The sequence below is a fragment of the Hypomesus transpacificus genome, unplaced genomic scaffold (genome assembly GCF_021917145.1).
Source record: "Hypomesus transpacificus isolate Combined female unplaced genomic scaffold, fHypTra1 scaffold_327, whole genome shotgun sequence".
Taxonomy (NCBI): Eukaryota; Metazoa; Chordata; class Actinopteri; order Osmeriformes; family Osmeridae; genus Hypomesus; species Hypomesus transpacificus.
This window is the reverse complement of record NW_025813854.1, coordinates 8199-30653: the sequence shown is the minus strand read 5'-3', so window position 1 is coordinate 30653 and position 22455 is coordinate 8199. Positions and strand designations below refer to the sequence as shown.

The following is a 22455-nucleotide window of genomic DNA, read 5'->3' as shown; positions in this document are numbered from 1 at the left end:
CCCAACAACTACAACAGATGCTCCAACAACTACATCCACAACAGTTACTCCAACAACTACACCTGTAACAACTGCTCCAACAACTACACCCTTAACAACTTCCCCAACAACTACATCCACAACTGCTGCACCAACAACTACATCCACAACAATTACTCCAACAACTACAACAGCTGCTCCAACAACTACATCCACAACAGCTGCTCCAACAACGACAACTACATCCACAACAGTTACTCAAACAACTACAGCCTTAACAACTACACCCACAACAGCTGCTCCAATAACTACACCCACAACTGCTGCTGCAACAACTACACCCACAACAAATACTCCAACAACTACACCTCTAACAGCTGCTCCAACAACTAGGACCACAACTGCTGCACCAACAACTACATCCACAGTTAGTCCAACAACTACACCCCTAACAACTTTCCCAACAACTACACCTCTAACAGCTGCTCCAACAACTACAACAGCTGATCCAACAACTACACCCACAACAGTTACTCCAACAACTACAACAGCTGCTCCAACAACTACACCCACAACAGTTACTCCAACAACTACAACAGCTGCTCCAACAACTACATCCACAACAGTTACTCCAACAACTACACCCTTAACAACTTTCACAACAACTACATCCACAACCGCTGCACCCACAACTACATCCACAACAGCTCCCCCAACAACTACACCCACAACAAATACTCCAACAACTACACCCTTAACAACTTCCCCAACAACTACATTCACAACAGCTGATCCAACAACTACATCCACAACAACTGCTCCAACAACTACACCTGTAACAGCTGCTCCAACAACTACACCCTTAACAACTTCCCCAACAACTACATCCACAACAGCTGAACCAACAACTACATCCACAACAGTTACTCCAACAACTACACCCCTAACAACTTTCCCAACAACTACATCCACAACAGTTACTCCAACCACTACAACAGATGCTCCGACAACTACAACTACATCCACAACAGCTGATCCAACAACTACACCTGTGACAGCTGCTCCAACAACTACACCCTTAAAGATTTCCCCAACAACTACATCCACAACAGCTGCTCCAACAACTACACCTGTAACAGCTGCTCTAACAACTACACCCTTAACAACTTCCCCCACTACATCCACAACAGTTGCTCCAACAACTACATCCCTAACAACTTTCCCAACAACTACATCCACAACAGTAAATCCAACAACTACAACAGATGCTCCAACAACTACATCCACAACAGTTACTCCAACAGCTACAACAGCTGCTCCAACAACTACATCCACAACAGCTGCTTCATCAACGACAACTACATCCACAACAGTTACTCCAACAACTACAGCCTTAACAACTTCCCCAACAACTAAACCCACAACAGCTGCTTCAATAACTACACCCGTAACAACTTCCCCAACAACTACATCCACAACAGCTGAACCAACAACTACATCCACAACAGTTACTCCAACAACTACACCCCTAACAACTTTCCCGACAACTACATCCACAACAGTTACTCCAACCACTACAACAGATGCTCCAACAACTACAACTACATCCACAACAGTTACTCCAACAACTACACCCTTAACAACTTCCCCAACAACTAAACCCACAACTGCTGCACCAACAACTACAACCACAACAGGTAGTCCAACAACTACACCCCTAACAACTTTCCCAACAACTACATCCACAACAGCTGCTCCAACATCTACACCCACAACAGTTACTCCAACAACTACAACAGCTGCTCCAACAACTACACCCACAACAGTTACTCCAACAACTCCAACGACTACTCCAACAACTACATCCACAACAGCTGCTCCAACAACGACAACTACATCCACAACAGTTACTCCAACAACTACAGCCTTAACAACTTCCCCAACAACTACACCCACAACTGCTGCTCCAACAGCAGCTCCAACAGCTGCTCCAACAGCTGCCCCAACAGCTGCTCCAACAGCTGCTCCAACAGCTGCTCCAACAGCCGCTCCAACAGCCGCTCCAACAGCAGCCCCAACTGCAGCTCCAACAACTGCTTCAACCAACCCACCATCGTCAAGTGAGGGCAGTCTGGATCTAACATTCAGTCTGAACCAGCCTTTCAATGCAGATCTGTCTAATTCATCCTCTGCAGCATTCCAGAATCTTGCTGCCACTGTGATTTCTGAGGTACAACTCAACATTGTTACACACATCAATATACATATAAGAGTCATGAGACATGTTAAGATCACCCACTGTAACAACTAAGGAACAATTTTAATTAGTGCTGTCAGTTTAACGCGTTATTAACGGCGTTAACGCAAACCCAAATTAACGGCGTCAATTTTTTTATCGCGCGATTAACGCTCTTTTTGGCCTAGCAAACTTTGTAGTTTTTTTTCACATGCTGTTGCAACAACTACCGAAGTTAGAAAAACTACAACACCACACCGGATCTAGCTAGACCGGAAACAAAACAACAGGCACGCCACACACTTGTTTGGCTTGCGATCCGGCTAAAGCGTAGTAGCAGAGCCCGTTTACGGATATGAGACATTCTCTGGTAGTAGGTTAACGTTACGTTTTGAGTTGATGGCGAGCGCGAGACGCCGAAATGGATGCCAATAAGATTCTGAATGGAAAGTTTACTTTTAAAAAGTTGCCAAATGGTTCCATTGACAAGACCAAAGTGATCTGTGTGTTTTGTCGTTGTAAACTGAGCTATCATCGCAGCACGTCCAGTCTGAAATACCACTTGATGGCCAAGCACACAGATGATGCGAATTCTCCGCCCCCTCGTCAAAGCCAGGCGATTGCAATGTTGTTTTCAATAACAAAAAATATTTGCACGAAGCAATCCGAACCACTTTTCCATGTTGATAAGAGCATTACAATTTGAAAAAAGAATGGGACAAAAAGAAATCAAGGGACATTTAGAGTAGATAAAAATGTGCGATTAATTGTGATTAATCGCGAGTTAACTATGACATTAATGCGATTAATCGCGATTAAACATTTTAATCGTTTGACCGCACTAATTTTAATGTAACATTCATTCTTTCTGAAATAATGAAAAGTTGCAACTTTAAGACTACTTGCAGTCTGAAATACTGATGAAATGTTACATTTGTATCCACTGTGTTTACCATATGTGTGTCTGTATGCAGATAAACAACATTTACAAGAAAAAATTTTCAAGGTTTCTCCGTGCCATCATCAACAGATTCAGGTAAGGAATCATGTCCATCATTCATCATATGTTACTGTAAGGTTTGAAGTTAATGAACCTCTGAGATTATTCCAGCCCATTTTCTTGTCCCATATAGGAGTGGATCCGTAGTTGCTGATATGACACTCGTGTTCCAGAATGCGTCTTCAGTTCCCTCTGCAAACGAAGTGGAATCAACTCTGAATACAGCTCTCACCAATAACTCCACCTCCCTAAACATTATTCCAGGCAGTGTCAGTGCTCGTAAGTATTAATAAAGCGAAGGTTTCAGTATACATGTCCCACCCACTTTAATGAATGGTTAAGATAGTGGTTCCAATGATTTTGTTGTTCATCGCAATGCAAAGATATAAAAATGGATTTGGTATTGCTTTTGACCGGGATAATTAAAAATAATTACCAATAATAATTATGTAATTGTTCTTTTACAACAGCAGCTCCAACATCAGCTCCAACAGCTGCTCCAACCGCTGTTCCAACAGCTGCTCCAACCGCTGCTCCAACCGCTGTTCCAACAGCTGCTCCAACCGCTGCTCCAACCGCTGTTCCAACAACTACATCCTTAACAACTTTCCCAACAACTACAACACCTTTTCAAAGTAGGCAATGTTTTAAAATTTATTTTACAAATGCAATACGATCTTAATAAAAATGTATACTTACAGTATGCAAAGGTATTTGAATATTGACATATTGTGTTGCTTTGGCAACTACAGTATATACATACCTATGTAAGGTTAGGATGTTAATTATATTTTTTTATAAACCAGTCCTCCTCCCATAGTTCTCCCTTTGTGAAACATGCACATACTAGTTCTTCTTTGATAACTGTGCTTGGATAGTAACATTTCTTTTTTCTAATGTGACTCCCTTAGACTTGACTACACTGGTACACGCACAAATCAAGATAACCTCCATTGGTCAGCTGACAAACGAAACTCTCACAACTCTAATAGAACAGGTGAGTACGTGAATATGTGTAGCCACAAATTCAATTTAAGAAATTGCTGGAATTGACAAAAATGTATAAAAATTAGTGAATTGCCATAACGACAGACAAAAGATTCATGTAAAACTTTTTTCAGCTTTTGTTGAATAATCTTAAAACGCCCATCAAAGTCACAGTGAGAAGAATCCAGAAGACTATTGGACCGTGAACGTACACAGGTCATTTACCTGTCATGTGAAAGCTAAATCTCAGCTGAACGTGTCATATGCAATGTACTGTTTCTTTTGAGTGTGCTTTTGACATATTATGAAGAATATTACTCAATGAAAATACTGTCTTGTTAAATCTGTTGTTCTATTTTAAGCAAATTAGCATTAAGCCATGCAATATATTAAAAAATAATGTTTTAATTCAGTCTTAGTTTTAAAAATACAAATACATTGAAGTATGAAATTATTTTGAAATATGAATTTGATAATATACCCCATGGGCTGACATTGTTACAACATACAATGCATCAAATTTAAAGTTACGAAACAAGGTTGTCGTCATATGATGTCCTAAAATAACTCACACTGACACTTTTGAAGAGCCACTGTCATTTGAGAATGTGATTGGTGCACAAGAAACTTATAGAGTTATGTTGGGTCCACCACCATTTCAAAGTGTGTTAAAAGTGTAGCTGATCAGAATTTGTCCAGAGCCTCGAGACTCGTTTACAGCCTTGTAAGGGGCCTTACAGCCTTCATCAATAGGTCCTTAAGGGCAGGCAGAGTGGCTATTCTCCATAGAATGTGCTGCTCTATGGTGCTGGTGTAGGGCAGATGCACACTGATCGTGTGTGGGTCCTGGCTATAGAATGGGTGAATGAGGTCCCTTGATAAGCCCAATGGAGGAACATGATCTGCTCCTGTGATGACGGCAAGGAGGTCCTCAAAGGAAAAGGTGGTCTGGTTCTTTGTTTGAAGTGGCAACAAGATGAGTTAGTCTCCGTTCTGGTGTTTTTTTGTTGAGTTTTAATTGATCCCTGTGTTACTTTCGGGTCATTGTGACTCTTCAGTCATTGTGACCCACCGTCCTGTTGCGTCAACTTTACCCAATACACAATAAAGTGAAGCATTTTCTTTTAACCGTCACACTTTCTCAGAACCTCCACAGCGCGAAGGTTAAAAGAAAATGCTGCTCGTTGTGAACCTTCGGGTCATTGTGACCCGAAGGCAGCACAAGGGGTAAGTTGTTGATAGACAACATTAAACCTGTTTTGTCATAGTACTGTTTGCACTGTCCCTGTGGGTACTGTACTGCCATTGCATGCTGGCTCTGCACATCATTAGTAAAAACATGAAACCAAGTGAACTGATCAATTCAAACAGGACAGAAAGCCTCCCACCAATCGTAAGGACTGTTCCCCAACAGGTGATGGGGCTCTCAGATGCTGTCAGATCAGATTCTGGGAGAGTCAAGGAGACCTGGAACATCTCGAGTGAGACCCAGGCTCTGGGGTGTTTGTCATGACAGGCAGGAAGGCCGCAGAGTGAGCTTTCATGATATCCCATAGACCACCGCAGCTGTTCACACCCTCTGTAAACTGTGAGATCATGCTATTCAACCTGGGGAGAGGATCAGAAGTTTTCACAATAAAAGCAGATTGATGGTTGTTTAGCATGATAAACCTATACCTTGAAACTTGAGATTCACCTGTCTATTATTTTGGCACTGCAGGCTAACACTGCATTATTCAATTAGGTTTTTAGATGGATCTATTTGGTCCCAGTTCTGAGTACTTTAGGTTAAGTATCTTACCTGTGGTAGATGTAGTGTTCGACCACACAAGCATAGATGGAGGGAAGCTCTCTGGTGTGGGCTGTGTAGAACTCTGGGAGGCCACAGTCTGCCACCCACTCACACAGCCTGGGGCTGAGCTTCTGGATGGAGCCACAAGTCCGTAGCTGCAGGGCATCCACCAGCACCACCACAGAGAAAGTAGAAGGAATGGGTGTAACAGTTTGAGGTTCAGTTAGTTTCATACTGCACACATACTGTATTCTATACCATGGATACAGTTGAACTGCAGAAAAGGTCAAATGTTGACCAGAGTACTGTTGCACAAACTACTAATCCTGCAAGAATTAGTTACTGCAAAAGTACTTTTTCCCAAGTATGTGAAAAGTCTGAAGTACCTGTTGCAGTTGGACCTGAATGTCTGCATCCGCCACCTCCCTCCAGTCAAAGTCCTCCAATGAGGGGTTGTGGCCACACATGAGCTGGTAGAGGGCCGGGTGAAGGCAGCGAAGGCCTGGTCCTCCATGGCACAGCGACCAGCCCACCAGTGCTCCAGCAGCAAAGTAGCGCCTTTCTTCCAAGGCGACCAGGTCATAGGTCATCAACAGATGGCCTGGCTGGCCCTCCAATAGCGAGCTCTCCTGCACCTCCAGCAGTGCCAGTCTGCAGGCAGAAGCGGTGGCACAAAGAGACCCCGAAGGGATAATTGGGTAATTTTGTCAATTAAAGCTAGTTACCTAGAAAGTTGGCAGGGAAACGGGTACCTAAAGAACTCTCCAAGCGACCCCTCGTGCCCTTGGTCATCATCTCCGACAAAGTGGAGAATGGGAGTCGTCCTGAAGCTGAAGGAGGGATTCTTCAAGGCTGCGAAGGCACTGCTGAGGATTGCCGACCTCGGCACATGAAAATGGGTCTGGACATCTGGAGTCATGTTCTGTTCCCTGAACAGTCTGAGGACGGCATCTACTTCCAAAGTCTCCTGGAAAGACTACCAGTACTTCATAGGCGAGAAGACTGGTGTTTCTCACCACTACCTGCCTCTACTCACCCCCAAAGAAAATGACGTTGCACTGTACATAACTCTAGAGCATTCATTTCTTATTAATTTGAAAACTTACTTCTTCAACAGTGGGGGTAGATAAACGGGATTCTACCCTAATTTCATCCCGAGGGTTAACGTCATGTATACCATCTTTATTGGCATCCCAACATAACTCCTGTCTGAATGAGACATTGAGAAAAGAATGTGGATGAGCCGTGCCGAGTGTACTCAACATAACCGGTCATGTGGGTTGTGGAATTTCTTAATAATTTTCTCGGAACAATGTTTAGCAACCAATTCTCAGATTAAAAAGGCGTACCGTTTCAAAGCTTGATCACAGTCAGCCACACAGTCACTTTTTGTCTATACAAAACAAGACAAAATAAATAAGCTGACAGATGCTTTCAATCAAAATCACACAATGGAATAGTAGAGTGCACCACAAACAAACCAAAGAGCAATGCAACCAGAGTAACTTAAGCCCATTTCCTCCTTTGTCCATTTCCATTCAGGGTTATTTCTAGAGAGAGCTAGCGTGTTTACCTCAGTGTAATCATGGTGACAGAGGACATAGAGGGGTCCATGTCCTGTGATCTTCAGCACTTGCTTCCCGGTCCAATCCAACTGAGGCGGTAAGTCAGGGATAAATAACACCCGAGAGCCCTGCAGACACTGGCGCGCGCACACACACACACACACACACACGAAAGTAAGTCTATAGTTAAGAGCCAAGTCGGCTTTCACATAACATTTGTCTGAATGTGATATTAACTACCTTGAGGTAGGTAAAAGAGACCGCCTGCCCTTGTTTGCTGGAGAACCGTCTCTTGAATAGAGAAGCCAGACGACTCTCCATCTCATGGGCACTCCAGGATTCGTCGATGGACATCCTGGTAACGAGGCCTAGGGCTTCCAGCTCTGCCCTCTCCCTGCCCCACGGCACGCTGTGACTGAGCTCATGGCCCCGAGGGTGCCCGCTGGGCAGACAGACGACATCCTTCACCACCAGACCCCTCTTCTCCGGCACCGGCCTCCTCCACTTCAGCTTGGTGGGTGAGCTGTGGGGGGCCTCGGGGGCGGGCGTCACGGGGGTCTGGATGGAGAGGAGGGTCAAACTGACTTTGTATGACTTCAACATCCAGCGCAGGTATTCTAACACAGCAGTAAGGGTTGAAACAACCCTCACCTTCTCCCACCCCCAACAAAACAAAGTGTGGAGACCTTCACTCCTTCCTCTCATGTACTAAGTGGAAGACATCAGGCCTCCAACTTGTTTCATAAGGAAGACTAAACAAATGCAGATTCTAGCTGATTCGCCACATGGGTGTTTCTTTCTGTGAACTTTACCGAAGAGGCGTTAGACCATCTGTCCGCCAGGTCCTCCTCAGTCATCCTTGTATACGGAAACATCTCCATCTCTATCTCCACGTTCTCCATCTTCATCACAGGAGGCTGTGGTCCCTTGTTCACCATCCTAGTAGGTGATGGAGATTCTGTAGTGTTCCTGGGATTTTGTTTTTCAACAGGCTCTGTCACAATCTCATTTAGAGGCACCAGGGGGTGTTCAAGGTAAGGCTGTGAGAGAGAGACACACACGAGTGAAGTCAGTACTAATGTCTTATATAGCATTAGGACTTCTTTATTATAAGCTTGTTTATTTATTATAAGTTTAAACAGGCCACTTGGAAACTGTCAAGAGGAGCCGGATCAAAGAATTCCAAGCAACCAGGCCACCAGGGAGTCAGGTGGCTGAGCGGTTAGAGCTATGGGCTAGTAATCTGAAGGTTGGCTGTTCGATTCCCGGCCGGTGCACATGACTTGTGTCCTTGGGCAAGGCACTTCACCCTACTTGCCTCGGGGAGAATGTCCCTGTACTTACTGTAAGTCGCTCTGGATAAGAGCGTCTGCTAAATGACTAAATGTAATGTAATGAAACCTGGAACTTGAAGCTAAATTTAAATGCTTGAAAACATGTTATTTTAGTTCACCTTGTCAGAGTATCTAGCAAGGTTTTTTTTTTACATGATCACAAACCAATGAGAAACTATGAAGTTATACCTTGCCTCGTCAATACTAACAATGTATAGCATGAGGTTGAATGTGGTTCTTACCTCTTCAGGGCCTGGGCTCGGGTCCGGGTCATTAAACTGGGATTCCTGCAGTGGTCCCACTTGTGACGGAGGATCAAAGGCAAACAGCTTCATCTCAATGTTCTCCATCGATATCATCACCGTCGCGCTCTTTCCTTCCAGCTTCACCTCCCTCTCACTTATGCAATCCGTTTTGAGGCCTGCTCTATGTCTTCTGACTTCCATTAATCAAGACACGCCGGTTCTTCCTTTCTTGACTGGTGTTTCCTTCAGTCTGGTCTCACTGTCTCCCTCCCCTTCCTACAGTAAACTGTCCCTTGCTACTGGCCCATTTGATGAGGTAATTCAGAGTGGAACAGAGTATGGACACACATAGCACTCCAACGACTGACTCCCCCACCCACTCATGATTAGAAGTTAAACTTTAGCCAATTGCTCTTTGTTCTTACTTCTGTGACCTCATTGATCACCAATGATTAGTAAGTTTCATCCTGTCACTGAAGGGATTTGTCCAGACAAGGTCTGGAGGGCAATGGGAGGAGGAGGACAATTGACTACAAGAGTAAAATACCGGTTTGGCTCTGAAGATTAAAACGTATTTTTTTTTTTTTTCAATGGTTACAACATTGAACAGAATCAGCCCAGGCAAAAAATGAATGCGTTCATAGATCGATGCAGTAATTACTAGTGGGTCGTCGCTAGTCTCGAAATCAATAAGTTGTGAAAAGACTAAAAATAATTACGCTTTATATTGCCCGCTTAAAACGACATCACATTGGTGCCACATCAGACGTTTAGGTAGAATTTCAACAATTTTTTTGGGCGCATACCCTGGCATACCTTGATTTAGACATGAAGAAGCCTCATTTGCTGCTTGCGCTACAACAGCGTGAATTTACAACAGGTGTGTAAAACTAATTACCCGATGTGGATGCGATATGGATAGACCAATTTTCTTAACGAAGTGAACTGAAACATTTTAGGCCTATCACTGCTTCTTGGTTATGCCTGACGGAAAATGCTGATTTAGCAGCCTATACTTTACTGCATCGTTGCATGTAGCCTTATTTCCAACATAAAAACTTCCCACAACCAAGAGGACACAGCAATAAGTTGTAATTTATTTGGAAATAAATATGTAGCTGGAATATAAATAACATCGAGACAAAATTAAGAAATCGATAGTTTAACGTAGTAGAAATGCACAACCGCCCTTTTTGGTTCAATGTAGAGCCGTACGTCCCAGCAATAATTATATTAGCAAAATATGAACATTTTCTACATCTGGAATCCAAAATCACAGGTTGAAGAATGTCAATGTTAAGGTAATAGATGCCCTCTACATATTTAAATATTTGTAAGAGCAGCTTCACAGTACACAGCACATAGAACGTACCACACAGGCTTCATACTGTGCTGAGTTTAATGGGCCAACAGGCGACACATTTTAAACATAGATTGTACAGTAACTAGACTTATTGAGGTAAACTGAAATGAAATGCAACTGAAACACATGACCATGTGAATACAGGGAACACATAAGAACATATTTTTGGGGGACTGGGAGGCAACATGAGGCAGAAAAACGTGTTGATAAAGAAGCAAGCCTTACTTTCATAGGCTAGTTATAAAATATGTTTTGCATTTATATGGCTGACATTTACGATCTCATAATGCACTCCAATGCAATATTGCCTCTCCATGCAAGTTCACATCTTACAAATTTTCAGGAAATTTAGCCAATAATACGATGAGAAGAAACTGGAGGAGATCCAAGAGGGTCGACATAATTTGACCAAACCAATCTTTAGAGATTACGCTATGCAGTAGAAAATGGGGAATTGGGTTTGATCTGTACAATGTCTCAGAGAAACCCATTGTAAGATATTACAGATTCTAGACAATGTCAGTAAGTTTTGTGCGTTTTTATTCTTGATCTGGGTCAGGTGAGATACAGCAGGTCAGCTAAGCCTGCTCTTGGATCCACACAACTGTTGGTAGGTTGGTAGGTGATAGGTTGGTATGTTAAAAGAGGGGAAGTGGGGAAGGAGACACAACACAACAGTATTTCTGATTGGCTGGATTCTGTTTTGGTTTATCCACAACACATTTCTTCAAAACAACTGCCCTGAACGAACCCAACTCCAATTGAATCCACACAACAACACTTTGATATCATTCCTCTTCTCTCACAGCTAGGTACAACGCAGCATCAGCAGTTCTTGGTTGGAAGGCTTCCAATCAATTAGCCACACGGCTCCACAAATCCCAGTTAAATAAAAGGGACTTATCCAGTGAAGGACAGTTGGTTGTTCTGGGCTAGTCAGCTTAAGGGCCAGTTCCACCTCCATGCTGGTGAGAGTATCACAGTTTCCAGGGTTTCAGGAGATCTCTAGGTTCTCCGGTCACAACAGGCCATAGAGGGACGACACTCCGATCCCGCTGCTCCTCAACCCATGTCCCTATTAGTTCAGAGGATTCACCCACACTTGTTCATCCTCATCCTCCTCGCAGTCTTCCTCTCTTCAGCAGTGGATCTCGTATGCTATCTGAGAGTCGAGGAAGAGACCGGTGTGGTTGAGGAACAGGCCCTCGGACTCCGCCGTGGTGACGGGCTCCGCCTCCCCTCCCTCCCCCGCCATCCGCCTCATGGTCCGTATGTCAGGCTCCCCCTGAGACTGGAGCTTGGCGGGGCAAGAGGGCGGGGAGGGGGGCTCCGGCTGGGGGTAGCCCAGCGCGGTGGTCACGGCGGTGTGGGGCGGCGGAGGGAGGACCGGTTTGGCGCGGTTCAGGACGTACATCTCGTGGCCCCTCTCGTCGCGGTACTCCTCCAGCTGGGCGAAGGTGGTGGGGCCGTCGGAGTAGTCGTTGACGTACAGGATGCTCTCCTCCTTGTCCTCCGCCTCCTTCTGGCGTTGCCGCTGGCGACTGTAGATCATGGCGACCAGCAGGAGGGCGGTGAGCGCCAGGAGCGAGATCCCTATGGCGATGGCAGTCTGTGTGGCGGCTCCGAGGGCGCTGAAGGCCATGCTGCCGAGCGCGTACAGAGGCTCGCGGCTCACGTCCGACGCGGCGGGGCGGGAGGAGCGTAGGCGGGGCCAGGAAGGGGCGTAGGGCGAGACGGGGGCCCAGGGAGATGAGAAGGACGAGGAGGAAGAAGAGTTGATGCCCAGTTGAAAGGTCACCCGGGCCACGCCCCCGGCGTTCCAGGCCTCGCACTCGTAGAGCCCGGCGTGAGCCACCGTCACGTTGCTGAGGAACAGCATCCCGCTCCCCGTGTCGGGATCAAACCTCTCGCCGCCGTCCCCCTTCTGCAGCCTCACCCTCTCCTCCCCCAGGTGGCCCGCCGCGTTCTCCGCCCCTCCGCTCCCGGCCGCGCCGCCGCCCCCCAGCTCCTGCACCAGGCCGCGGGGGGCCAGCGGCAGCTTGCCCAGAGAGGCCTTCCTCCAGGTCACCTGGGGCCGGGGGTAGCCCGAGGCGTGGCAGGACACCCGCAGGCTCTCGCCCAGCCGCACGGCCAGGCGGCGTGGCTCCAGCTGCACCAGCGGGGGGATGCACACCAGGCTGTTGAGGGGCACCTCCACCAGGCTGAGGTGGGAGAGGCGGGGCGGCTCCGTGCAGACCAGCCGACGCTCGGCCGAGCTGAGCAGACGCTGGCCCTCCTCGTCGATCCAGCTGCGCAGCCAGTGGAGGGCGCAGTCGCAGCGCCACGGGTTGTCTGGCGAGGAGAGGAGGAGCGTGGGTCAGAGGTGACAAGGGGGGGGGGGTTAGGGTCGGATGAGAAATGTTTGGGCTACAGCTGTGTAGGTGTTGTGTGGAAAGATCGACGCAGTGATACATGTAGAGGGTTAGGGGTTAGATTGATACAGTGAGGAGAAAAGAGGGAATAAATTAATCACGTAGGACATGAAGGCTTTGACTGTGGGCGTATTGCTCGCCACCTAGTCCAAACTGAGAATAATTTTGCATACATTCGGGGCTGCAACGTAAACACCCACACACATCCTGCAGCCTGACCTGTGAGGCGCAGGACCTGGAGGCTGACCAGAGGTCGGAGGGTGGCGGGGCCCATGGTCTGGAGGTTGTTCCTGCTCAGGTCCAGCAGGGCCAGGGAGGTGAGGCCCACCAGAGCCTGGTCCCCAAGGAGCTCAATGCTGTTCTGCTGCAGGTGCAACTCCTGCAGACGCTGCCATGGAGAAAAACCTGTGCTGTTACGATTGGGAGCATCATGCCTTGGATGAATAATGGAATCGTGTTTTCTATGTGTACGTCCTCAGAAAAGATGGCCTTGCAACAGTCCAATCCTACGTATAATAGGTACGTTTGTATGAATTGTGCACAGGCTGTGGCTTGATTCTTCTGTCTGAGGGCATTTTCATAAATAAGGTCTGTCTCAGTCCTCTGCATGACTCATGCTTTTGATAACCTCTTCCTAACATCACGACTATGCAACTATCGTCAACAGTTTTTCTCTCTGAGTTTCACTGGAAGATTTCCCTTGTCTTCTTATGAGGGTTTAGGTTGGAGGGTTAGGTGCAGTTCTATAGGTTTGTGTGAGGCCCTCTGTGGCATTGCTTGTTAAAAAGGGCAGTACAATTAAAATTTAAGTTGAATTTGATCAACCACTGTCACCATAGTATACTTTGTCTAGGCCTTAAATCTTACAACGTTAGAGTCGCTTGATCAAGGTCTGTTTTCTGTTTGTTTCCAGGAAATGCACAGAACTTCAAAAACTTTTGGGTCCCACCTGTAGGCCTCTGAAGGTGTAGTCCTGCAGGCGGGTGATGTCATTTCCTGCCAAATACAGGATGCGGAGGTGTTCCAGGCCTCGGAACATGTCTGCAGTCAGCAAATGGATACGGTTGCCGTTGAGTGCCAGCTCCAGCAGTAGATTCTGGTTCCGGAAGGCTCCGGGCTCCAGGGCTGAGATGCTGTTGTTCTGCAGGTACAAGTAGTGAAGGTGGCCCAGGTGTGAGAGATCCTGTACTCTGATCTGACCTATGGCATTATCCTGGAGGAAGATGGTCTACACAGCGACAGCCAAGGGAGAAGAGAAGGGACATGAGGAGGAAGAGAAGAATGCAGATTCTTAAAAAAAAAAATATTATAAATGATGAGTAATACAAGAAGATATCATTTGAATAAAAAACATAACTCTAATGCTGGTTACACGTGTATGAGTTAAATGTACAGCATATTTATTTGTACATTTGTATGTATAAGTGCTGTGAAAAAAATGTGTGCATTCTTGCATGTGTGGGTGTATATGCTTTGCGTGTGTGCACGCTTGCGTGTGCGTGTGCATGCCGGTGTCCATGCCTGCATGCTGGCGTGACGTGTGCCTGCGTGCAGCCTACCTGTGCAGAGGGGGGCACGTGGAGCGGGATGTCTCGGAGGGCCATGGAGCCACACTCCACCGTGAGGCTGTAGCAGCGGCACCCGTGGGGGCAGCCCAGAGAGGGCCGGCTGTGGACGGACAGCACCAGGAACACCAGCACAGACAGGACCCACGCCATCTCTCACGCGACACAGATGACCTGTCAGAAGGAGGGATGGACGGAGAGTAAGAGCTTAGTGACCTGCCACTGAACTGAACGGCTTGACTGAACAATGGCCATGTTGTCCTGTTTGTATGTCTGCCCACTCGTACAAGCAGAGGGCACGAATGGTTCTCCTCCTCCTATGATCTGTTTACACTGGCTTACACATGATTTGGAATGCCTACATAGCTGTCATTTTGGAACACACTAGCAACCAAAACAACATACTATTTGTATTATGGTATAGGATGCATATCATAACATAGTAATATTATCTTTGTATCGATTCTTTTATTCAGGCCTATTTGCCATAGAGCTATATTATGAACCAATAACACCACTACAATAACAAAAATACAGTATTAACATTTAATTTATTTCAGTCAAACTAAATTTGATCGGTATGCTATCCATCTTTAAATATCCATCTGATACAGTGTTCAGAATAATCCTATTTACGCACTCTAGCCGTCCACGTTTATATCGTTGATTCTAAAACCTGACACACACGAGCGTCATGCTGTACATACCGACGAGAATGGAGAGATATGTTGTTTAATCACGATCTGGGATATTTTGACAAAGCTCTTTCCCCGATATCACCTCGCAGTGATGCATAGACAGACCTGTGCTTAAAATATATATTTCCGACTAACCGCTGCAGCTTTATCCAACATGAATTATACGTGCGTTCCACTGGTCATTATCTTGGAAGCCAACCGCGAGGACCCGCATAAAAACCAGAAAAACTAAAATCCACGGAAATTTGTTTCAACAATAGACGCTTCAATCTGAATAAACAAATGTATTGAATCAAGACATTTCCTTTTTCTTAAATCCCATCCACCGTTATTTGTCAGCCTCATTGCGCACGCACCGTGTCATCCAATTTATCCACGTTCCTTCGTCGCTAGCCCCTCCTTTCACCGTCTTTCTCGGTCTAATTCGTAACAAGACTGTGGGTCAAACGCCGGCTTCCTCTTCTTCTACACTGTCTTTACAAGGTTTTTCCGGATTCAATATTTGAACATAGGCTCACTAGGCAAAAAGTCTATGTAGGCTACAGTATTTGTACAGTAAGCCAGTTCAGCCTATGCATTATGTAATGTTCTATAAATCTGTAATGTTGTAAATCTGTACTGTATTGGAGTGTACTAACTGGTTCTTACTGAACAAAAAACAATTACAGTAATCAAATTCTCAAATTAGTGTCAGGCTTATTGTGTCATCTAAAACTTTTTCCTATAATTTGCCGTGAACACTGTGCTACAGAGGCCTTCTACACTTTATCGACGAATAGTGTAGTGTTTTATTGCAGCCATAAGATGGTGTCCAAGGACCAGAATGTATCATATGAAATTAAAATCACATCCAGTGCTTGATATCCTGTGATAGAAAAAATACAACAAATCAACAAGGCCCTCTGCTGGCTGTCTTGGGGGAATCACTTAATCTTCTGTACACTTCCTATTTTGAACAATCATTTGAATATATAATATACATATTACCTTGAGAGAGATTGGGATACAGTGATAAAATACCTCGACAACTTTCTATGCAACAAATAATGTAACTCCAGAACAAATCAATTAATCACAAGCTTAAACTTTATCACCTAACAACCATTTGTACAGGTCATGCTTTCTTGATATTGGTGATTCTGAAGGAACGTATGTCTTCATAGTTTGTCTTCAAATATAACTCGAGCTGGACAGCTGCCTGAAAGATACAAAGGGAGAGATTGATACGTAGACAGACAGAGAAAGATCGATACATAGATGGACAGAGAGAAAGAGAGAGAGATAAATAATAACATGCATCAGTCTCTTCATGACAATATTCAATTTAACACTGGCTTAGTCCACATAGTGGAATGACAGCTTAAGAATGTAATGCCCTGAGCCTTGGAACTCAGTTCAGATCGGCACTGATAAATATTAAAGATGTTCTTACATTTAGGAGAGCAGCTTGGATAGAGGCATCCGTTGAGTTGGAGGAAGCCAGAATAGAGATCTTCAAGTTACCGAGGGTCTGAATTTCTGGCAAACACACAAATTTCCAGTTCTGATTTTTGTGAAGTGTGTGAGACTAGCACTGTTCACTTGGATGCTTTGATGTTCTATCATGCATGTGAGGTTTAAACTGAACACGCAGGTTCAGAAGTGACTAAATGAATAGTGTATGTTGAACAGGGGTCAGATGGCTGAGCGGTTAGGGAATCGGGCTATTAATCAGAAGGTTGCTGGTTTGATTTCCGGCCATGCAAAATGACGTTGTGTCCCTTGGCAAGGCACTTCACCCTACTTGCCTTGAGGGAATGTCCCTGTACTTACTGTAAGTCTCTCTGGATAAGAGCATCTGCTAAATGACAGAATGTAATGTAAATGTAAACAAATATCAATAATACAAAAATAATGACATTGATGCAGTCAATGAGGAAGGCCTACTTGATGGGTATGAAAATGAAGGATATAAAAACTGTATGACAAAAAACATATCATGGCCAAATATGGTAAAATAATAAATATATAACATATAATGCAATATGTACATTAGGAAGTGACCTTGATTATGTTCTACATTTTAAGATCTCACAGTTGAAGGTCAACACAAATAGGCCAATATAGGGTGTTGATTGGTTTGGAATCGATGCATACAGTGAGCAACAGCTCTTACCAGATACGTCTCCATGTACGCAGGGAAGGATTAATCCAAGCACACAGAGTGCTGTGTACCAAAGCATTCTAGAACCTCCTGTTCTAACTGCCTCCAGTGCTGTTCTTCAACTGACTGTGATATCCAGACCTCTTGAAAAATGTCCTTTAAAGAGTTTTACACCAAAATCCTGCAATGTAAATACCTGTAAACCTGTCTGGCAAGCATCCCTGTTGTTAAGTCTTATGAGAGAAACCTGTCATTAAATTCCCTATCAATTGAAGCTCCGCCTTCACTCCAACACAATAAAGAATAAACCAGGAAGAAGAGAGGCTGTTTGAAACCACGAGATACCTGATGCTCATAATACTGGTTATTCTGGAAACCATATTGGTTCTAGTCAAAAGGTTTGAATTCTAATAAATAAACCCGCAAGAAGAATGGGAATGTTAATTCAACAAGGAATTTGTGCCTCCGAGCACATTCACCAAGCACAGAGATGATATGAATGTTAAATCGTCTTTATTAAATTGTGATGATGTCTTTTTTGTATTTGTTCCTATACACTGTAGATTTTTTATCTATTGATTATTGTCATTTGAATCATGTCAACATAGAACATTTTAAAACCTATTTTTCCCGTCAGTAAACACACAATTTACAACACAATCAGTCATACAAAAATAAATAAGCGAAAGTTACTATCATAAGATTAGGATACTGTAATACATTTAAATCCATTAGCATGGTAACATTACATCCTTTTAGCATTGATCCACTATTAGTAGGAATTTTCACACACATCACGAGTGCTGTTTCCATTGTAGCTTTATCATCGTTTTTATGTTAAATGTATTGTTGGTCACCACTCCAAACCAGTGCTGATAATATTATAGCATGCCTTCATGCTATTCATCAGCTAACGTGTACACAGTTAGTCTTCTCATTAAGTTGTCCCAGACACTCCCAGCAGAACCGAAGTCGACATTTAGTGCAGAACATCCTGTTGCAGCCTCCGTCCTTCTGCAAAGAAGCCGGGAGATAAATAACAGGTTAGTGCTCGAGGGTTTCGGTTGGTTACAGGTGCTGGTCTGTGGGAGTCTGTGAAGCCGTCTGTAACATGTCATGTAAAAAGGCTGTTCAAATAGTCCCCCTACACAAGGGCTTCTGGAGGTTAGACTTGCTTGTTTTTAGTTCACGTTACAAAAGGCATGCGGACACAGCGATTCAACAGACACAAGAGAAGGATTGTATCAAACAAAGTTACAAGCATTACATTTTTATTTCAACTACTATATTTATTTTATTTAAACTAAAATACAATATTTGGGCAGGTAAACCTCTATTGCAGCAGTGCAGTGTGGACAGTGACTCACATATATTTTGGAGTTGCACCGAGGACAGAACTTGCTGTTGTGGGATAACCAGTCCTCACTTAGACAGTCTGCCAGTAATCCGGGTTTTCCATAGCGGTTCTCCAGAACCTTCCTTCGTTTAAGACTGCCTGTGGTGTAGTCCTCCCAGAGCATCTGCACACCGGCTGGACACACACACACGCACATACACACACACACACACACACACACACTGAAGAGTCAGCAACATGCCGACACACTAGTACATTAACACACACTAACGCAAACACTTCCCCTCACCCAGATTCTTGGGTATGGCTGCATACTCGTCCTCTGCCGCCTCCTTCGCCGTTTCCTCTTTTTGAAAGCAGGGGGCGTGGCCATGGTAGCTCCTCCTACAGAGGCTACAGAAGGCGTAGCGGCATGCGGGGCAGATGCCGAACTTGCGGTCAGCCTCCAGGACCACGGCGGACGCACAGCCACGGCGAGGGCAGTACACCACGTCCGCCATGCTGTCCAGACTGGACTGGAGGAGGAGGCGGTCGTAGCGAAGGAATAGCTCCTCCCCCACCTGCTGCTTCACCTGGAAGGTGTGAGGGGAAGAGGAGGGAGAGGGGATGAGTGTGTGTGTGTTTGATGACATAAGCAGGTGTTGAGGGGATGTGTGTGTGTGTTCAATGACATAAGCAGGTGTTTAAGGGGTTGTGTTTCAGTTGTCACCTGGCCAGGCGTAGCCATGGAGTCACACCGGGACTCGGGACAGGTGAGGCTCTGCACGTTGCCGGCGGTGATCTGCATCCGGAAGTACTCTGCCACGCAAGGGTCACAGAACACATGACCGCACCGTGGGAACTGGAAACACCCGGAGCCGGGAATACCCCGGAAACAGATGCCGCAGTCGAACACCTGGCCCTCGAACTCCCTCCGTCTCTGGCTCACATCGTAGGCAAGGAGCCCCGCCAGCAGGTCAGCTTCTGGGGGACCGACCGAGGCCTCTCCAGGACCCTGGGACCCGGGGCCATCAGCTCCTCCACAAGCCCCTGAGTCTCCACACTGGCTGGGCTCCTCAGGTGCCCGGCTGACCGGGACCACAAGGGGTGGTCGGATGTGAAGGAAGCTGAGAAGGTCTTCCTTCAGGAAGTGGACCCAGGAGAACAAAACTACGCTGCCCTCTGCAGCCTGCCACAGCGCTTCCAGATGCCTGGACACTGCTGAGAGCTGAGGGAGAGAGTCAGGGGTCATAGCATGTCACACATACATAGGCCTACATACATATCGTATACACACACAGCTTCCAATGTATTCTGTTGTATTACATTAAATTGAGGAAATGCATTAGACTTGTTTGTGGAGAAACACACACACACACACACACATACACCCTCACACCTGTGCACGTGACAGCCATCTAGTGCTGAGAGTGAATGTGGGTGGGGAACAGGAAGGGTAATCCCCTGGCAGGTTGAAGGTCAGAACCAGTGGAGGAAGAAAAGATATGGCGTGCTGCCTCAACGAGTCTCCTAAGTGACAATAGCAACAACACCTGAGGCCCTCTACATTTGCTTTAGCCGTCATCTCACATGAGGAATTAGTAACTCTCATGCCACTATTGCTACGGATTTGCATACATTGAGCCTTCACCTTTGGTTTAAATAATAAAAACTGTGATCCTAGATGGCAGGAACAGGGTGTATGCAGTCATGTTGTTCAGAAATTACACACATCAGGACGGCTTTAAAACTGGGTTGGCCTTAACTACAAATATGGCTGATATTGTATCCTCTGTGATATTGACTACAAAGCCTACCAACTAAATTATACTTATAATCATATAGGCTATAGTTTAGCACACTAACTTGCAAAATTGTCAAATAGTCTAAAACATCATGAATAACGCTTTAATCTCATATCGTACCTTCTTTAATAACTACACTGAAGTCCCGAGGCAAGTCAACTGTAACTCGGATCTCTCCGCCTGATGTCGACTCGGTCCAAACGAACTCGTCGTCACTATAGATACTCGCCAGCGCCAATAGTTCATCTTTTTGGGCTTCGCAATTATCGCACATTAGCTTCTGAAATCAAATCACCTACACACAATCCCCGCCTTCGCCTTTGACAGCTCTATATTAGATATGAAAATGCCCAGTCTTATCAAGTCTTCTTTAACTCGCTACTCAGAAACATGGATGAACTGTCGCCTACTGGAGGTAACTTAGTATCAGGCGGTGAGGCTGAATGATGTAAGATAGGCAATGAATCCGCAATATGGACTGGGCGAGGTCATTCCTCGGCAAACATGTTGAGCACTTGTCAGCCAGCTATATCCAAACCTACACCGTATCCTTGACCAGTCCCGAAATACTACTTACAGATTTTAAGATACTTACCCAATTTTAGAAACATAAGTCCTCTCCTGTTCATGTCATGCCATTGTGTTCTAAACGATGAAAAAAAATCATCATAAATAGTTTAAGGTTAATAATTTTGTCTGTTTAATATTAACATGCATTCACACGTTTAAATATGATTACTGTAATCCAAGTGACTTGGATTGGAAAGCAATGGCCAGCGAAATAAACTGGTAAAGCAGAAAAGTGTAATTCACATTCAGCGCTGTGGTACTTCAGTACACCCACTAGATGGCAGTAGATATGCACCTCCTTCCACGTTTTCTGAAAATAATTTGTTGAAGGCCTCATTGCAAAAAAATAAATTATGATATCATACAAATAGACAGAGCTTCTGGAACATACCTACTATGGTCTAAAGTCCCAAGATACCCGGTTAACAGTCAGAAATACTACTCAGAAATAGAAGGAAACAAATCATTTAGAGTAAAGGTGTATTAGGCTACCTACAAAAAAAAGGCTATCAATAAATAATATTCAAAACAAAACATATTTTTGCCGTCTTATAGAAAACTGCAACATGCATGTCATCCTCAATCAATATATGAAGCAAATCCAGGAACAATTAGATGCAGAAAAGGCTTTGGTACAGCACTGCTTATTTATGGTTGACGTGGCACTGGTGGGTCAGTTCCTCGCCAAACCATGACAGAGATTATGGATCTGGAAACCATTCAGGCACCAAATCCAACCAGAATATGGCGAGAGAAGCTTCTGTAATAAACATAAAAAAGAAATGATGACAGAGGAAACTGATATAGCTTACAGGGGTGTGTGTGTGTGTGTGTGTGAGTGAGTGTGTGTCTGTGTTTCCGTCCATTCGTGTGCGTCCATTGTTGTGTGCGTATGTGTGTGAGTTGCCCTGCCAGCTGATGTGTTTGCAAGCAGGGTCTGTTTGGGCGAGATAAGAATGTCAAAACGCTTTGCGGGCTTGCTCGCAAAAAGGAAGAGACAAAAGTTTAGAGACCTCCTTTGATGTGATTTTAAAAGTAATCTGCCTCGCTGACGCTCTAAAGGCCTGTTCTGCGATGTCGACGATACCGTACAAGCAGTTTTGAGTTACCGCCTTTTTAGTTCAAAGAGTTATTTTGAAAAGGTTGTGTCAGGAACGACTGGTTACAGTAATAGGAGATCTTCAGCTTCCTCATCCTCTCCTCTCTTAACAGAAACAATGATAGAAAACAATTGTCATCCAAAATTCAACTCCATCAATATTGACGCCCTAATGCTGTGTCTGTGTTCCGCACCACGGCAAGACAATTAGTAAATAAGAGACAGAGAGAAGTGGAAAGTAAGAAAGAAAGAAAAGTTTGAAAGAGAGATTGAGGGTTTAATTTCCAGTGGAACTTTCCACCCATCTGTTCTGCTCCCAGAGGTTAT

General features: G+C 44.9%; 3 protein-coding genes across 4 annotated transcripts; all 3 read right to left on the bottom strand.

The window, feature by feature from the left end:
• Positions 1 to 5214: 5214 nt before the first annotated feature.
• On the bottom strand, positions 5215 to 8832 carry LOC124464230 (G2/M phase-specific E3 ubiquitin-protein ligase-like). The gene is made up of 6 exons (XM_047016202.1): positions 7568 to 8832; positions 7344 to 7387; positions 6747 to 7203; positions 6381 to 6645; positions 6004 to 6149; positions 5215 to 5810 (listed from the first exon to the last, which is right to left on the bottom strand). Exons 3-6 carry the CDS (start codon positions 6911 to 6913, stop codon positions 5660 to 5662), a joined length of 729 nt encoding a protein of 242 aa, XP_046872158.1. The 5' UTR covers positions 6914 to 7203; positions 7344 to 7387; positions 7568 to 8832; the 3' UTR covers positions 5215 to 5659.
• Positions 8833 to 8882: 50 nt separating this feature from the next.
• On the bottom strand, positions 8883 to 17628 carry LOC124464237 (leucine-rich repeat-containing protein 24-like). Its single transcript, XM_047016213.1, has 7 exons — positions 17331 to 17628; positions 16608 to 16693; positions 15185 to 16373; positions 14472 to 14651; positions 13862 to 14140; positions 13132 to 13300; positions 8883 to 12832 (listed from the first exon to the last, which is right to left on the bottom strand). Exons 4-7 carry the CDS (start codon positions 14628 to 14630, stop codon positions 11640 to 11642), a joined length of 1800 nt encoding a protein of 599 aa, XP_046872169.1. The 5' UTR covers positions 14631 to 14651; positions 15185 to 16373; positions 16608 to 16693; positions 17331 to 17628; the 3' UTR covers positions 8883 to 11639.
• Positions 17629 to 17815: 187 nt separating this feature from the next.
• Positions 17816 to 20914, bottom strand: LOC124464234 (E3 ubiquitin-protein ligase RNF14-like). Of its 2 annotated transcripts, none has more exons than XM_047016210.1 (6): positions 20580 to 20914; positions 20054 to 20184; positions 19385 to 19882; positions 18965 to 19247; positions 18686 to 18849; positions 17816 to 18332 (listed from the first exon to the last, which is right to left on the bottom strand). In XM_047016210.1, the coding sequence occupies exons 1-6, from the start codon at positions 20731 to 20733 to the stop codon at positions 18225 to 18227; spliced, it is 1338 nt and encodes a 445-aa protein (XP_046872166.1). In that variant the 5' UTR covers positions 20734 to 20914; the 3' UTR covers positions 17816 to 18224. The 2 variants fall into 2 exon arrangements, with proteins under 2 accessions (XP_046872166.1, XP_046872167.1); XM_047016211.1 differs by having other exon boundaries at positions 17817 to 18332; positions 20054 to 20118.
• Between the last annotated feature and the right edge of the window lie 1541 nt (positions 20915 to 22455).

Bases quoted from the DNA above. Each gene is read 5' to 3' on its own strand.
- LOC124464230 (XM_047016202.1), bottom strand. From the start codon at position 6,913: ATGACTCCAGATGTCCAGACCCATTTTCATGTGCCGAGGTCGGCAATC. The intron at 6,646-6,746 runs GTACCCGTTTCC...TTCTGCCTGCAG, and splicing joins TCGCTTGGAGAGTTCTTTAG to ACTGGCACTGCTGGAGGTGC. The intron at 6,150-6,380 runs GTACTTCAGACT...GATGCCCTGCAG, and splicing joins TTCAGGTCCAACTGCAACAG to CTACGGACTTGTGGCTCCAT.
- LOC124464234 (XM_047016210.1), bottom strand. From the start codon at position 20,733: ATGTGCGATAATTGCGAAGCCCAAAAAGATGAACTATTGGCGCTGGCG. The intron at 19,248-19,384 runs GTGACAACTGAA...CACACCTTCCAG, and splicing joins CCATGGCTACGCCTGGCCAG to GTGAAGCAGCAGGTGGGGGA. The intron at 18,850-18,964 runs GTGAGGGGAAGT...GTGTGTGTCCAG, and splicing joins AGCCATACCCAAGAATCTGG to CCGGTGTGCAGATGCTCTGG.
- LOC124464237 (XM_047016213.1), bottom strand. From the start codon at position 14,630: ATGGCGTGGGTCCTGTCTGTGCTGGTGTTCCTGGTGCTGTCCGTCCAC. The intron at 13,301-13,861 runs GTGGGACCCAAA...TCTCCATGGCAG, and splicing joins ACACCTTCAGAGGCCTACAG to CGTCTGCAGGAGTTGCACCT. The intron at 12,833-13,131 runs GTCAGGCTGCAG...TCTCCTCGCCAG, and splicing joins CCAGGTCCTGCGCCTCACAG to ACAACCCGTGGCGCTGCGAC.